The sequence below is a fragment of the Micropterus dolomieu genome, linkage group LG06, assembly GCF_021292245.1.
Source record: "Micropterus dolomieu isolate WLL.071019.BEF.003 ecotype Adirondacks linkage group LG06, ASM2129224v1, whole genome shotgun sequence".
NCBI lineage: Eukaryota > Metazoa > Chordata > Actinopteri > Centrarchiformes > Centrarchidae > Micropterus > Micropterus dolomieu.
In genome coordinates this window covers 21,222,170-21,237,257 of record NC_060155.1, presented here as the reverse complement: position 1 = coordinate 21,237,257, position 15,088 = coordinate 21,222,170, and the positions used below count along the sequence as shown (strand labels likewise).

Below are 15,088 nucleotides of genomic sequence, written 5' to 3'. Positions count from 1 at the left end.
GCAGGGTTACTGACCTTAATACCGGAGGACTCGGCAAGAAACACACATGTCCTTGAGAGTGACACTGAATCCCCACCAGCTCGAGACTACTGGCCTGTAGCTGACTCTGACCTCTGACCTCCCTGCAGAGGCAAGTAAGTAAATCAAAAAATCTCCCTGCTTTTAGAAATGATACACTATCTACTTTTCCCCTTGCTGCATGGGTGAGATAGCAACAACATATTCAGTGTTGAACCAGAAGAATTTTGAGTATGTGAGGGATTAGTATTCATTAAAAAAAAGCGAAAGTTTTTCTATTTGGGCAGTCTAAATTGACACACATTAGTATTCATACCTAAAATAATAATGACAGAAAAATGCAGGAAAATAGTCATGATGTCCATTTCTGGCTGTAATCCGTTGACCTTGGTGATTATTATTCTAGGAAGAGTGGCGGGATATGAATATGTTCACTTTATATAAAGAACAAATACTTGGGTATAAAATAGGACAGCAGAGAATTGCACAGACTGCTGGTCCTGCAGAAGAGCTCTTCACATTCGAACTCCAATCTGTGTCACAGCATGAGTCTGTACTCTCATAGTCTGGCAGTCAAACGTGTATTACATTTCTTGCTTTGGAGGCGCACTGAGGTTGAATGTGAAATATCAAGCATCTGCCTGCAAAGTTTTAACAGTCCAGCAGCATCCAGGCATGCTCCAACATCTGTCACGGCTGAAATAGGATGACTTCCCCCTCATCCAACCTGAGGAGCACGGCCATTTGTTGCTTCCCTCTCAGCGACTCAAATGCTTTCACCTAATTGATTAAAATGATCTCTGTATTTTACAGCAATGTCATTAGCATCCTTCTAATTTTGGCAGCTGTAGCGGCTGTGTCTCTACCTGCATTTGCTTGGTGTCGGACAGTGAAAGCAGTCTATCCTGACTCTGGACAAAAATAAAAAACAATACATGCTTAGAAGAGAAAATATATTGTTTAAATTTATGTGCATTGACAGAAAAATCTACTCAGGGGGACATCTCATTGCATGCGTCTTCTCATATATCAATAGAAAGGTTTAATCTGATTATGAAGACAGTCTTGCAGATGCAGTCTCTCCTCAGGTCTAAATGTTTATTGATCAAGAAAGACTTGGGCATGTAAATTCTGATTTGTATGTGTGTGTTGTCTAGGGCAGGGTAGCTGCAGAGTAGAATCCATCACTATTGGCATGTGGACCTGATTACTGGAGAGACTCTGAAAGTCTCATAGATCTATGATAAAGAACTCTGTCCAGGCCTCTTTACAACCACATCACTCAGTGTGTCCGCACAAAGGAACAGTGCATTGCAAAAAGCACCCCAAAAAACATCACATCGCAGGACTCATCTTGGAACAGTCCCCTCAAGTCAGCTCAATCCCAGCAGATATTCTTCTGTGCCGCAGGAACACATTTAAAGTCTTCAGAATGAAATGCTACAGAATATTTTAAGGAATACAAATAAGAATGAATTGGATAAGAACCGAAATTTTAAATCACATTAACGCACAAATGTCTTGAAAAATGTGAAACTGTAAGCAAAAACAGATGCAATATTCATGGGGAGGCAGAGTGGTGGAATCTGACTTGCATTTGAGTCTCATTTGAAATGGAAGTAAGATTCTGTAGCAGAGCCAATTTGTTCAATTTGGTCCATTTTGATTTGAAACACCGTTGCGGCAAAAGTATGGTTTTCAGGACAGAGTTAGCATTTTGCAACTGCAGGCAGAAAAGTCCAGTCTAACTAAGCTCCTGTCTCAGGGAACAAGTATAGACAGTACATGTTGCATGTGTAGCTGTTAACACAGAAATGCATCATCCTGTTAAGAGTCTCCATTCAGTCTTCCAGTGTTCCACAGTTGCAACTCAAACCCATGAAAATTGGATTACTCAAAAGAACGTCCAACTTACATGTGTTTTGATGATGTTTAGCTTTTGGTTGTATCATGATGCCTCAACACGTCATCAGATGGCAGCAGTGAGTTTGTTTTGCCTGTCAAAGAATCTTATGCAAGGCTCACATGTAAACAAACACCTGCTGGGCCGTATAAATGTTGGTCAGTGAGCAACATTGTTAATTAGAAATAGATGACCACTGACACATTCAAATGCAATTAATTTGGTTCATTATGTTCATTATTAGTTAATCAGACAATTATTTCCTTGGTTAATCAAATAATCTTTTGGGCTATAAAATGTCAGAAACATGATGTTTGTTTTGTCTGACCAACACTCCAAAACCTAAAGACATTTTATTTATTTTTTTTAATCGCATAAGACCATGTTTCTCAACATTTATGGCTAGTGACGTCTTAAAATAGAGCCCTGTCTACTTGACCTCTCATTGCTGGTGTCAGAAGTCAAATAAATATTCATCTAAACTTCTCATATTGTTTCATTTTAATCAATTTATGAGGTTCAATGAGGTTAACTATTCAATATTTCCCACTTACAATAATTGACATTACAGTAAATTACAGGAAGCTACTAGCTTATCTGACACTATCATGAAATAATAAGCTGATCACGTAAATCCCACCTCGTATTTTTTAATAATATTTGAGAGAAATACTATAGCGTAAGTTCCTAAATCTGATGTTGTTGCTTATATTAACATATTCTGAACACATGTTGATGAGTCATTTCCCATAACACAGCCAATTCACATTAAACCAGAGCAAACATTTTTGTGCTTTCCTGTACATTCCCCTTTCACTTCATGCGGTGAGCTGACAATTTGCACTGAAATGCAGCAGGTCTTTCATCTGTGGAGGGAGCACCTGTGTGACTCAGTGACAGGGAAATTATGTCACCGATTAGGCGCCATGTTGCTGTGTATAGTCTCTGCTGACTACTTCTCAGACACATCAGCTAAATGTGAAACTCATTTCCTGCAAGCTCTTAGCCTTCTTGTAAAGTCTAATGAGGGAGATCCCACGGCTGAACGCAAAGCTGTGAACCAGCCAAACCTGTGAAAACTTGAAAAAGCGTGAAACATTTTACACGTACAGTGTACTTGAGCAGACTGAATCCTTCAAGACAGCTCACTGTATATTAATTTCAACTGTTAACAGAGTTAACAGAGAGTCAACCCTTACTACAAATTATTGATATGAAATGATAGATGAAAGTAGAAAAATAAACTTTAATAGAGATCATATTTTCAGTAATGGAAAACAATACTGAACCTTTCCATAAGTTACTATTTTCTGATTGTAATTATTATATAGATCAAGTTACAATACTTAGCCAACATGTCTACGTTGGTCCCATTTGTCCACTGACTCCAACATAGAGTAGCTCCATAACAGTCTGCACATTTGGGTGGCTAATGGAGCCAAGGAGAGCTCCAAGTGGGGGTCCATGTGAAGAAATCCCACGCCTCATATGGACCGCTTGTGTGTCCATGCCCAGTAATGCCCATCACTTTACATATAATATGCTGCTTTTTGTTTTACATTCACTGCACAAACAACCCAACCACCCAGCAGGAGTCATTAGTGCAGCAACACCATCTGCACAACTCTAAGCCCAAAGCTGAAAAGCACCACAACTGGGTATTAAACATGGTTTGCTGCAGTGGTGGGCAAAATGCACGGGGCAACAACCATGATACTCCTCTCTGTAAGCTGAGTTCAATGAGAGCAGGTAATTAATATTAAAATACATATTAGGTGGGAGTGGTAGAGAATTGCAAATAAAGGTTGATTTACTGCCTGAACCAGCTCACAGGCTTTGCTTCCTTCTCAGTCCCCAGCTATATTACCTTTGTCAATGGATAATTCTGCAACTCTTGTTTAATTCAATGCCAAGATTTTTTTAAATCTCCCTTTTTACAATATCTGCACATGGCAACCAAGGGATGGTTAAGGTTGCAGAAAGATTTTGGTTATGGCAAAAAAATATGTCAAGGTGTGGTTAAGGATAGGAGACGATTGTGGTTGATTGACACTCAATTTAGTTCTGTGATGGCCCAGGACATGAACTCTGCTCTTCTGCACAAAAATACTCATCTACCATAATAGTGTCCCTCTCATCCTGACTTTAACCGCACCAAACAATTACAGCTCCTAGATCAGATTGATCCTTATGCCTAAACATAATTACCATTTTTAATTTAAGTTACAGGTGCTAAACACACCCTGCCTGTTCGGTCCAATCACTGCACTTCTGCCCATAGTCGTGGTGCAATCCATAGGTGCGCATGGGTGAATGATAAATTTTCCAGCTGATGTACATTTTCTCAGATAAAACTTATTCTTTCTTTTTTTTATCATTTAATGAATGAATGACACAATTGTGATATCAAAAATGGGATAGAAGCTTATAATAATTCTAAGCTGATGTCATTAAATAGAATGTTTAATATGGCCGATGATGAAAAGAAGTTCTTTAGTCGTCCGTCCTGGTTTGACATAATGTACCCTCTCGGGAAAGATCAAGGCCTTATCGATGCCCAGCCTCTCCGCTGAGCACCCAAATGTCTTTCTCTTCATCACACTTGCAGTGTCCCATTTTTAGATGAAAGCAATCCCACTGAAGCACATTGTTCACGTGGCATTTGACTGCAGGAACACAAATGGAACTTGCAAATTATGTACATTATATATTTGTTGTTTGTTTGTGGTTTTCTGCGTGTGTGTGTGTGTGTGGAGGGGTTTGGGGGGGGGGGTTGTCTGTGTGTGTCTGTGTGTTGTCTTACTGGTTCCATGCAGTCTGTAACACTCTCATACGTTTTCAATTTAATTGTTTTTTGTCTGTCTTGTCTGAATGTGCAGACAGGCAGAGTAGTCTTACGTGAACAGATGTTCAGACAGGAAGTAACAACACCCCGCCTTCCCCTTTCACCCACGTCAGCAGTTTGCAGTTTCAACTTCTTCACTTCCCCTTTCACCAAACAACAGCAAAGCACATAAAGCTATATTTGCATATTAGCATTATCCACATATGTAGAGTTCTATTTAGTGATGCCACAACACAGATATAAAATGAGGACATTCATGCAATGCCCCATGTGAAGTTAACCACACATCAACTAGAGATCACGTGATTTCATATTAGTGTGCAGACACTATGTATGGCTTCGCTCAGTAACATTTCAGACAAAGTCTTTGTCCCTGAATTAAATTGCTTTTAGACAAACTTCTTCCATGGCAGGCTTTGCTAGCAATGTATAATCTCACTGATTTGAGAACCAACCACAAAGACCTGGTGCTAAAACAGTTACATCATTAAAGCTGTAAATGGGAATATTGTTTCAAAATGATCAAATAACACAATCCTAATCTTTTGTGCCCAGCTGGCGGGAGAACCTTCTTGGCTCTGTGTGTGTATTGATTCTGTTGGTCCTCTCATTTCGTATGTTGACAAGAGGCAAATACATACAGCGAAGCTAAATGACTCCTATTTAATTTGGTTTCAGTGATTCAGCAGCCCTCCTGTTTACCTGAAGGGAAGGGATACTGCAGCTTCCGTTTATCGGCCCACTGGGCTGTGGCTGCATACATGCATTTTCAGTATAGTCTCTTTTAATCAATGGGTGTTGTTTTTAATGTGAGGATAGAGAAAGGCTTTGACTTAGCCTGAAGTTACATTGGTGTATGAAAAGTAAAGTGAATTTTCACCTTGCTGTATATGCGTGACTTTGACCGCCTTACTGTCTGATGTTGCTAGAAATACTAACCATATGTGAGGCCGGTGCCTGTGCTGTGAGTATGTGACAGCTAAAAACTTAATTCTTTCCATATCCATGACAAATCCATGTGACTATGTTTAGCCCATCTGATGTGGTCTTTAGCCCTATATGTTTGTTTGGGTCTACAGTTTCTCCAAATGCAAAGCTTAACATGTAAAACGCATTGAAACTAAAAAGTATTATTTACAGTTTCATGATCTTGATAATCAGTGTCTTTGGACTGCAGACTTCAAGTTTCCACATCACATTTGTGTAAGTTGCATATACTGGACCAGGACCGTCTTCCAAACCAGCAAATCACACCAATACGTACATGACTTAAAACTCAGATTTAAATTTAGGGAAAACAGCTTTGTAGTATCATAACTACATCATTCTGCACAGTGCAGGTCAAACATCCAAGTGACGCAACAATGAGAAAAACACATTGTTGAGTTTTTTTGGACTTTAAGGAACAGGTGATTGTGTACTGTGACCCGTTCCTTATAGTCACTTTCTGCTTTTTCTTGCAATTAGTTTTTTTGTTGTGAGAACTAAAGAAACATCTAAAGGTTTTCGACTGGTATCTTTAAAGTTTATAGTTTTGGTCTCTAACAGAGACATCACATTTGTCTTCTTCTGCCCCAGAACACACCCATTCCCTGCTGCTTTCCACTGTGCCACAGCGAGTTTGTCTTTCTCCATTAAGGCTCTGATGTTCTGGAAAGAGCTAAGCCCATTTTATTATTCATTACATTTCATTCTTTCCATCTCTGCAGTGTCTGGCCTTGCTGGTGGTGCAAGTGGAATCACAGAATAAGCCCGATCTCTCTTATAATGCCCACAATCTCACATTCAAAAAAGACTTTCATCAACAAGCTTGATACAAGCCACACAACAAGGTCAACGATATGATCCCACTGCAGCAATGAGTGTATAAAGACCACAGAATCTATCAAAATTCTGACACCAGTTGTTTGTATGTTACCTGGTTTATTAGGTCATAATAGCTTCAGTACAATGTGTCAGAACAAGCTAAAAAGTGTCCCAAAAATCAAGACAAGATATTACCTCAAGCAAAAACAAACAAACAAACAAACAAACAAAAAAAACATGTGCATGAATGAGTGTAGCCAGCTGTCCTTTTTAAATTTCTTAGTAAACAGTTGACAGGATGTTGAACCCACGGGGATTTCTGTATCACTGATGGAGCTGTTAGCAGTAAGTGGTTGCACCATTACAGGAAGCAGAGCAAAAGGTATGGGAAATGAAATGCGAGCAGGGTTTATAAAAGATGAGGTGGTTCATCGAGTGATGGGTTAAACAATGTTCAGAGAGCTATTTGTGGCCTGCCGCTTCGCACGCCAGATACAGACAGAACAGCATGGAGACGCTTCTTTTTCTATTTCCTCAATTCAACTACATGGCCCCAAAGGAGGAAGCATATTTCAAAATGCTTGGTCCAGAAGACTTGCAGGCACCAAAAATGAAGGACGATACTAGCAGGTTGGTGTGTGAACCGCAGCTATTTTCATATGTTTACTTGATTTGGGAATGAGTAATTTCATATTGTACTTTAGTGGACTTTAGAGTAAATCTGAGTAGTGCCAATTTTACAAGAAAAAAAGTAGAAAAGAAATTATGCAACAGTTCCTTTCTGTAGAAAAGTATTTTTACTCAAGAGCAACATGACGCCATTACATTAAAGATGTGATGTTTCTTTATAGTACCTTGTCTGAGTGTAATTGAAAGCTACTACAGCTGAAGCTACGTAAAGCTATTAGACTTTTTGTCCTCCATGATGATTCTCTGCTGTCTTTTTGTTAAAAAATGTGTGCATATGTGACTGGTATTGCGATTGCAATAGTGTGCCGTATAAGTCACTTCAGAAATGTGTCTGTAAGGAGTAATTCTCTGATAAGTTGCTGATTTGCTGAACAATGGCACAGTTGCACATAGAGACAGTTTGTGGAACTTAATATGTTTTCTCCTTCGTTTGCAGACAGAAAGACAAGGAGAGGAAGAGCCGACTAAGCCTTTTTCTCACCAAATCAGGTTCTCATGAAAACGTCAGTCCCCATAAAAAGACAAATACGACACCCAGCAAGTGAGGCAAAATCCATTAATTTCATATACAGGCGATGTTGTTTTTGACAAGTATTGTTCATTATTAACCTTCTGTTTCCAGCACCCTCCATGACTCATTGCACACATATAGAAACATGGCATCTAGATGTCTCATGATCCAATCCAAAACATTTTTTGCTGCATCATTAGGGAAGAGCTGACCGCATCTCTGATTTCTTTGCAGCATCTCACCAGAGGCAGCTTTGCAATGGAGCGACTCCTTTGAAGAACTGCTAAAGCACTCAGGTCAGATTAATGCCCAAAACTTCTCCAAAAAGTTGTTTTGAATTGCTGTCCAAAACTATTTCTTCTACTGTCAAACAATTTGCTCCATTTGAATTTGAACTGTTAAGGAGTGCTAGAGGCAATAAATAGTTAATGGAGAGAGCAGCGAGAGTTTCACTACATCTTTTAACGTTTGTTAGTGCAGATAGTAATACAGAAAGCGTGCAACTTCCTCATAATCACATAAGCTGCCCTTTAGTGTCACAGTGAAAAACTGTAAACCACCATATTTCTTCATTTGGGAATGGTTAATATAGTCATTGCTATATAATGAAGATAATAATATTGTCAACAAATATTTAAGCTATTAAAGGTTTCTATATAATTTAAATGTTTTAGTGACTATTTGGTGAGGAAATTATATAAAGTCTCTACCTCCTTAACACATCCTGCTGCAATTAAATGTGAGCTTCATTTGCCCAACAAGCTCAGAAAATACTGATTTGGTTTGGAACAGTTGTCTGCTTTTGTAAAGTCTCACTCTAATAACTAATAGTTTGTCTCTGTTTCGCCACATCAGATGGGGTGGAAACCTTCTCGCAGTTCCTCAGGACAGAGTTCAGTGAGGAAAACATTGAGTTCTGGTTGGCATGTGAAGAATACAAGACCATTGATTCAGAGACAAAGCTGCTGTCCAAAGCCAGATGTATATATACAGTTTTTATTGAATCGGAAGCCCCAAAAGAGGTATGTCAAGACAAGTGAATTTATTTATATGTAGCACATTTCATACAATTTAACCTCAATGTGCTTCACACACAACACATATGAACAAAGTAAGTTGAACATGCATACGTGTTTAGTTATCATAAACTGCATGGGTGTAATGCTGCAAAATAAGTGGAGGTGGTCAAGCAACTCGTGAGGTTTAGCACTTTCTTTTACTTATTTGTCACTGAGGGCTGTTGGAGGTTTAAAATATTTAAGTCGTAATAAAAATAACAGTGGGCGAATTCTAAAGCACTGCATAGTCATGAGCCTGCAGCAGGTTGACCTTTGTGAACAATAGTTAGGAGCAGCAGCTCGCTGAGGTCATGCATCTAGTGCATGCCCCACTGCAAAGCAGGTCAGCTTATTTCTGTGGGAGACAGTTGCTTTTAAAGGTTTCCATTCCCTTTGCAAAGATGATGTGACCACCACGCGATATCCTTTCAGGGCTTGTAGCAGACCTGACCGTTAAGAGTTTGGTGTTTGGTTTGAGGTTTTGACATTCTTCTGCAGAGCTGAGTAGAACGTCACCCACACACTTTCAGTCTAAGATGAATGTATGTGTAAATATAAAAGATTAGTTTTTCTCTGCACACTGCAGTAATACAAAAACATAAACCAGCTTGTGTGATTTGTTGAGAGATCCAAATGTAAATGAATGCAAAAAGTGTGCACCATTATATATGGCTTTTCTTTGGTATAGATTTAAATAATAACTGTTGTTCTGCATGGTTTTTCATTATGTCCTAATTTCCTTTCACTCAGGTCAACATTGATTACAACACCAAGATGGCCATCCAGAAGAGTATAGCACAGCCCACAAAGAGCTGTTTTGAAGCAGCCCAGATGAAAGTCTACAGCCTGATGAAAAAGGACTCCTACCCCAGGTTCCTCCACTCTGACATTTATCTGCGTCTCACCAGGAGGAAAGGCCCGGGGTCCACCATGTTTCGCAGAAGGTCACGTTCCTGTGTATTCAATGACAGAGGCGAAGCCACAACTGAACCTTCGGCCTGGTAGTTGTAACATTGCAGGTGTAAGAGCATACTAATAATCCATGAATTGCAGCACAATTGTTGTAATGTAAGGTGTGGTGCGGAGGCTTATTATCCACAGGTTTGCTTCTGCATTGTCATTTTTTATAACCACAGGGGTCACTCCATGGCAACTTGCCAGCAATAACAATTGAAAGGAATATTACGACATTTTAGGAAATACGCTTTTGTGCCGAGAGTGTCTATGGTAAATATGCAGCCAACAGCTGGTTAGATTATTTTAGCATAAAGACTGGAAACAGAGGGAAGTGACTAGCCTGGATCTGTACAGTGGTAACACAACCTACGTACCAGCACCTCTAAAGATCACTAATTAACATGTTATGTCTTTTTAGTTAAATCTGTGCAATAGATGAAGAGAAAAAATGACACGTTACAAGAGATATGTTCCGGACTATTTCTTGGAGCAGTAACGTCCTGGAGTCTTCACTGGTCTCTCACAGTGACAAGGAACTCGTGGAAGTTCAGCTAGCTGTTTTCCCTTGTTTCACATCTTTATGTTAAGTTTAGCTAGCGATAGCTTTGCATCTACCATGCAAACATGTGAGTGGTATCAATCTTCTCATCTTCTTCATCTTCTGGGCAAGAAAGTTAATCAGCGTATTGCTCAAGATGTTGAACAATTCCTTTATACTAGACACCTGGATAACTGCTGTCACCATTAGCCTTTCAGCTATAAGAAGAAGAAGTTTTGAAATAGAGGCCACTATGTCAGAGGCATGTGGTTATCTGAAAATAATGGACACCCTCTGGCCAATCGGAACTGAGTAATCTCTGTGGCCATGGTATAAAACCAGAGTATTCTGCAGGACTTTTGGAACAAGAGGCACTGCACTGCTTGTGGGTTTGAACCTTAATTGGTGTTTTTATATTTTCTCAAATCTTGCGAAACTTGAATGACAATGGGTTGGTTGGGGACAGAATCTCAGCTGAAGTGCCTTAATGCTACTGACAGTATTCAGCCAGCCATGCAGACAGCCACACTGAGGCCACTCTCCTGACTTCAGACACATTATGCTTCAAGTGCTTTGTCTTCCAATCCAACAATAGCACCTTATACAACATTAATACAGTTGATATGGCGTACAAGCTAATTTGACCGTATCTCATTAAAATGGATTCAGGATTTTATCCCTGCCTCTGTCCAACCCCATCCAGACTAACTTACAGCGAAAGCCTGTAGCCACTGTGACTGCAAAGCACTGAAATCTTTTAATGAGGGATATAGCTCTCATTTCTGTTAATAAAATGCATCCCAATTACACACACAGATGCAAATATCTTATTTGAATACTAATTATGATTGCTGTTTTTCAATTTGCTACCATCTAATATAACTTATGTATTACTATGATCACATGTGTTGCCTTGCTGTTGTAAAATGTATATACTATAATACGTGGAGTAACTCAAATAAACACTTTCTTATAAAAGAAGTTTTAATATGGCCTTTAGTGTCATTAATTAGTTTGAATGACCACGTCTAAATGTGACAAATGGAACCATAATGTGTGCATATTACACTAGTGGGGAAAATTGTGATTGTGTGTAGCTCTCTATTCTAAATCACTGAAAAATTAATAGACCTTATCAACTCCCACCACTCAAACACAGAATTATTCATGTTACTGTATATGTATGCACAAGCTATGCTTCTGAGTAAAAGACAAATTCATATTAATTCCAAATGGATCCCACTGAGTTTGTCCCAAACACTATGGCATAAAAAATAGATATCAGTACATACATGTAACTCTATATAAGAGCTGGATTAGTTCATTTACAGATGTCAGGGTTTCTATTATCCCCAGAGGGATAATGTCCATCTTACCCCAAGTTACTGTCATTTTACAAAAACCTGCATGGAATACCTCACAGTTTACATTAATTATGCATGCATCTAGACGGCAACGGCATGCATATACAGCAGTTCCTGCTGTCTTCTCACACAAATAGTCGGAGAAGAGAGGGAAAGTGTAATGATGTGTTAACAAAGGTAAGAGCTCAGCCGGCCTGCCAAATTCATAGCTTAAGATTAGTTGGCCACTAAGAATTGGCTGGCAGATTTCTTGTTTTTTCCCATTGGTATTTAAATTTGTGACTCAGTCTGCGCTAAAAGCCTCTGAAAGCATCCACAAGTTAAAGATGTATTGTAGAACCTCTGAAGGGAAACAAAGAGTAAAAAAGCAGTTTGCCTGGAGATATGAGGCTTATAAAACTAGATGAACGCCAGAATAAGAGGAGTTTAAATCAAAAAGATTTATTGTAAGGTGTCTAATAGTGAAGTTTTAGGGAGATTTTCTCAAATAAATGGGTTTCTTTTTAAAAGATTCCTCAATCTAAGCCAAAGTCTGTCAGTAGTTTTGCACCCTTGGGCTCTGGTATCCAAACTTTTACACCACATGTTCCCATTTTAAAAGCCAGTTTGTCCCATCTCAGAATCTTTTATCTAACTTTAAGTGAGCCAAATTTAGTAATAGATTTCCTGACTCCCAGGCTCAGATATTGAGTTGTGCAATTTTCTCCTTGCAAATCCGTTTGCACCTGACACTGTTGGCCTACAACGATATTGACAGACCTAAATAAATTTCAGTGTGACTGAAAACAGAAGGTCGTGTTCAGTTTGAAATTCTCAAGGTGAGACTTTCTTTTCTAAACACCGCACTTCAACTGAAGTGTTGGGAGCATATTGAGAGGCACCTGTTTATGTGGAGAAAAAAAAGATACAGTTGAATGCCTGATGGACAACTTTCCTCTATACTAAAAGTGGCTACATGTTCACCAATGAATAGGTGGCAAGTTTGCGGAGGCAGTCAACTCTTAAGAACAATCGCTGCCGGTTAAAGGCCTAGGTTTTAATATCATTGAAACCAATTCTGTGACGAAAATGTGCTGTATGTAAGCTGCACTGGAACGAGAAAGAAAGTTTGTGAAGAGGTAATATAAAATGCAGCAGATTTCTGAAATTGATTCTCCTTGTGTTTTCCAACGAGGTTGAGGAGATGCCTACACTTTTTCTTTCATTTTTTATTTGGTTTGAAATATTATTTAAGGGCCATGCTGAAATGGTGAAAGCAGGTTAAAAAAGAAAGGAAGGTCACTTCAGGATCCCTGCTGCTCACTGTTTTAATGATACGCATTGAGACACTTTCTAATTAAGTCAAATGCATGCTTACTGAATTACTTTCAGGGGTTCGAAATGTAGTTTAAATAGGTTTTTCGGTTACACCTGCAGCTTACATTAACCCCCACCCTGCAGTCTGGGTCTTGAGCAGCTTCAGGAGAAGGGTCAAAACCTTGTATGAATGAATGAAGCAAGCAGGACCAACAGCAAAGAGAAGTACAAATTCAAAGCTGTCATAAAGATGGTGGGCTGGAGAGGACTTGAGTGCCACCCTGTGTAAGATGAAACAAATTGCAACTTGGTATGAAACCACAGTGGAAGTGCGTAGCTGCATCACTGGTGAGACACAGCACATTGATTTGTGAGTGTGAAAACAAAAAATCTTCAGGGTTGTTCAGAGGAATCCAGCTTGTCCTTCGATGGTAACACTGACCAGTCAGAATGACTTTTGATTTAAGAACATGAAAGGCCAAATCACAACAAGACAAAACATGTTGGATACTCTGCAGTGAACACACAAAGACAACACACCTCACTACAGTGCTCATATCTTCCCTGGCAGTGCCTTTTTTGAAAAACAAATTCCTTGACCTGGTGAGTCTACACACATGCAAATAGGGGCAGCCCGGGTGTTTTCCATCACCTGCTGTGATTTACATTCTTGGTTTGTTTTTGTGCCCATGAAATCCCACCAGTGGTCAGGAAGGTCAGGGCGGGATAAAATGCACTGGCCATACATTTATTATGATTCACTGTATGGCATGACCTGTATACAACCAACAGACCCAAAGGAGCTGAGGACAGTCACATAAAGCTAATGATCATGGTACTGTGCAATGCTATTCTCTGCTGCTTTGCAGTGGAAATCTTTCACACATTCTGTTTTATCTTAATAAAGTATTTTAGTAAGGTCTAAACCACCTAAATCAAACATCTATTGATGAAAATACACACTAGACATATACTGTGAATACTACTGCTGATTAAGTTGCAGTGGTAGTTTTTCTGAATTCTTTACCTGATTTCTTGCTAGCATTATGGCTCAATGACGGTAAAGGTCGATCCACCACTTTGACTGAAATATTTCAGCAAATACTGGATTGATTGACATACAGTTCTTTTCGAAAATTCATGGCTCCATGACAATTTGCTGACTTTTCCTGTAGCGCCAATTGTAGGTTGCCATTTTTTGTGACGTCTTGGAAACTATTACTAAAGATATTCATGTCCCCAGAGGATGAACCTCTGACTTTTCCTCTACTGCCACCAACAGGTCAAAGTTTTCATGCAAACTGAGACATTTAACTCAACATCTGCTTGAAATGGATGATGTCATGATATGATGGATTGACACAAAATGTTTTACAAACATTGATGATTCTAGACGATATATCCTGCTGACTTTGGTGATCCCTCTTGACTTTTTCCTCTAGCGCCACTATGAGGTTGACTTTTATCATTTTCAGTGAATGAATTGGTATGAAATTTGATGCTGACATCCATGTTGCCCCAGAATGAACTGTATTAACCTATGTGACCTCTTAATATTTCATGTATCAAATCACCAGGTCAAAATTAAAATTTTGTACTAATTACAATCCCATCATCTTCAGCTGTACCTTGTGTTTTGTTTACCAAATATAAGCAAGCTAACACCAGACTGAAATGGTGAACCCTGTTAACTTTATACCTGCTAAACACATTGACATTGTCATTGCGAGCATGCTAGTGCATTTAGTTTGAAACAACACTATGACTAATTCCACATAAATGCATGTATGAAAGCATATCTGACTTGGCGCTTTATAAAAAAGAAGTGCTTGAAAATCAAGCAAACGTGGGCTCTTCATGTCAGCCAAACTACGTCATTCAATAATGAAAACCTAATTTATTTAATAGTGTTGCTATTGTGATTTTTCAGGACTTTACTTTTCTGTTTTCAAAAGTCGGTGCAGATTTGTAGCAGACCTTAATCAATCTACAAACAAGCAAAATGTCTGTCCACATCACTTACATCAACTAAAGGTGTCGTATGAGGCATATTAATAAATCAGTGCTTGTTTATGCTTTTTCAGAAACCCTGCTGATAAGCA

The 15,088-nt window shown here is 39.0% G+C and overlaps 1 protein-coding gene across 1 annotated transcript; it reads left to right on the top strand.

The window, feature by feature from the left end:
• The first annotated feature begins 6,947 nt into the window (after positions 1-6,947).
• Positions 6,948-11,307, top strand: rgs18 (regulator of G protein signaling 18). The gene is made up of 5 exons (XM_046052875.1): positions 6,948-7,202; positions 7,699-7,803; positions 8,008-8,069; positions 8,629-8,795; positions 9,582-11,307. The coding sequence occupies exons 1-5, from the start codon at positions 7,081-7,083 to the stop codon at positions 9,834-9,836; spliced, it is 711 nt and encodes a 236-aa protein (XP_045908831.1). The 5' UTR covers positions 6,948-7,080; the 3' UTR covers positions 9,837-11,307.
• The last annotated feature ends 3,781 nt before the right edge of the window (positions 11,308-15,088 follow it).